The sequence below is a fragment of the Sinocyclocheilus anshuiensis genome, unplaced genomic scaffold (genome assembly GCF_001515605.1).
Source record: "Sinocyclocheilus anshuiensis isolate Anshui unplaced genomic scaffold, SAMN03320099.WGS_v1.1 scaffold2803, whole genome shotgun sequence".
In the NCBI taxonomy this organism is placed as follows: Eukaryota; Metazoa; Chordata; class Actinopteri; order Cypriniformes; family Cyprinidae; genus Sinocyclocheilus; species Sinocyclocheilus anshuiensis.
In genome coordinates this window covers 166,823-168,863 of record NW_015551013.1, presented here as the reverse complement: position 1 = coordinate 168,863, position 2,041 = coordinate 166,823, and the positions used below count along the sequence as shown (strand labels likewise).

The 2,041-nt window shown below is 37.0% G+C and overlaps 1 protein-coding gene across 1 annotated transcript in view; it reads right to left on the bottom strand.

The window, feature by feature from the left end:
* LOC107661082 (glutamate receptor ionotropic, NMDA 2B-like) overlaps positions 1 to 2,041 on the bottom strand; it is a 28,263-nt gene that overhangs the window by 7,979 nt on the left and 18,243 nt on the right. The window contains exons 4-5 of the mRNA XM_016450528.1: positions 969 to 1,001; positions 547 to 759 (exon numbers count right to left, since the gene is read on the bottom strand). Coding sequence (XP_016306014.1) covers positions 547 to 759; positions 969 to 1,001 — 246 coding nt within the window. The remainder of the gene's footprint in view (positions 1 to 546; positions 760 to 968; positions 1,002 to 2,041) is intronic.

Sequence of the window (2,041 nt, the reverse complement as noted above, 5' to 3'; positions counted from 1 at the left end):
GTGCATCTGATAGCCGTCCTCACTGAAGGAGAGATTCCGGCCCTCGAACGTCACGTTCATCAGATACCTGTCATCCACAGACACGCTTACTGATCAAACTGCTGCAAAATACTGCCATAAAAATAAATAATCATAACAATAATAATAAATAATAAAGCTAATAAGACATAATGGTAATAATAAGAAAAATAATACTAATGATGAAGAAAATAAATCATAAATATAATAATTAATAAGGGGGAAAAAAATAAAGAAAAAACAAGAAAAGAAAAAAGAATATATTAATAATAATAATAATAATAATATTAATATAGAACAAACTGATAAATAGAAACCTGCAATGATCGCTGTCATCTGTCTCTCAATATTTGTCAATGTTTATATGGTTTCATTGTGTGACATATGTATTGTGTTGTTATGGTAACCACAACCACTGCAGCTTCCAAACTCCTCTCCTGTGTTACCATGGAAACCATCCTCATGAGAGAGAGAGAGAGAGCTGCTCTATCACAACTAAAACACACACACACACACACACACACATACACATAGCACCTCGTTGTTGTTTCTTGTGCTGTGGCTCTTCTTGTCAGGGGCCCCGTGGCACTCAGACTTCAGTAGCATGTGCGGCCCGCGCTCCATAATCATGGTGGACGACGCTGATGCGATCACAGCCACACCATCACGCACGCGAGCCTCCAACCCATAATCCCACTCGTCATACGACACCGAGATCATGCCTGCGCACACGGACCGCCGCTTTATCAGGGATTTTACAGGTACATGAAACTAAAACCATCAAAAATAAAATAAAATAAAAAACGAACTGCATTTTAGCTAGTTTCCAAAGCAACATTTCTCATTTTCATGTAGTTCTATTTGATGTACTAAAAGCAAAAACTGAAACAAAAATGAATAAAAACTACAATCATCTTAACTCACAAAAATGGCTAAAAATAAAATGAAACGGGTCCGAACTGAAAGAACATGGAGTTATCGTCCTGCAGAGAGACACACAGGAGTCGTGTGAGTGTGTGTGAAAATCAGGATTGTTTATATCATCACTGAATGTACCTATATTATCATCCAGCACTAATCAGCTAAATGCATTATATTATAAACATTAACTGTAAAGCTTCTTTGAAACAGTGAGAATGTGAAAAGCGCTATACAGTATAAATACATTTGAATTTGACCAAGTTGAGCAGGTGATGATCACATGATCTGCAGGATCACATGACCAGACAACCACACACATTACACTTTCACATTCAAAGATCTTCATTTAACGCTCACGTCGCTCTCTCGTGTTTTGTGCCGTTACATCACATGTTGAGGATCCTCTAATTAAACTCATGCACATGTAATTAGTCCTTACAGCTTAATTGCAGCTGACCTCATTCTAGTGCTTATTTTTAATTAAATATTTGGCTCCTTTTAACAAGACCATTAGAGACACTAAACCAGACCATCATAGAGAAACTACATGAGACTGAACATCATCACGCTAAAATAGTCCATAATCCATAATAACTCTTCCTCCAGTGAAAAAGTGCATCTGCTGTTGTGTCTCACATCAAAATCCAGCCACATATGTGTTTAGAGCTGTTTAAATGCTGCTTGATCTGTGCAGATTTCTCTCCTGATTCACACCAGAACACTTTTTCACTGGAGGAAGCGTTATTATGGATTATGGACTCTATGGTATTTTAGTTAAAAACATCTTAATGCTGGATGTGTTTCAGCTTTTGTCTTCTCCAGATGTTAACTGATGGACTGGAGTGCTGGACTCTCATTCTGACGGCACCCATTCACTGCAGAGCATCCATTGCTGAGACACTGATGCAATGCTGCATTTCTACAAACCTGATGAAGAAACAAACTCATCCTGAGGGTGAGCACATTTTCATATTTGGGTCAACTATTCCTTTAAGAATTAAATTAAATTAAATTTAATTTAATTTAATTTAATAATGATTTATAAAATATAATAATAGATAATGTGATATCAGACAGAGAGCAACAGCCCCTGACACGCACA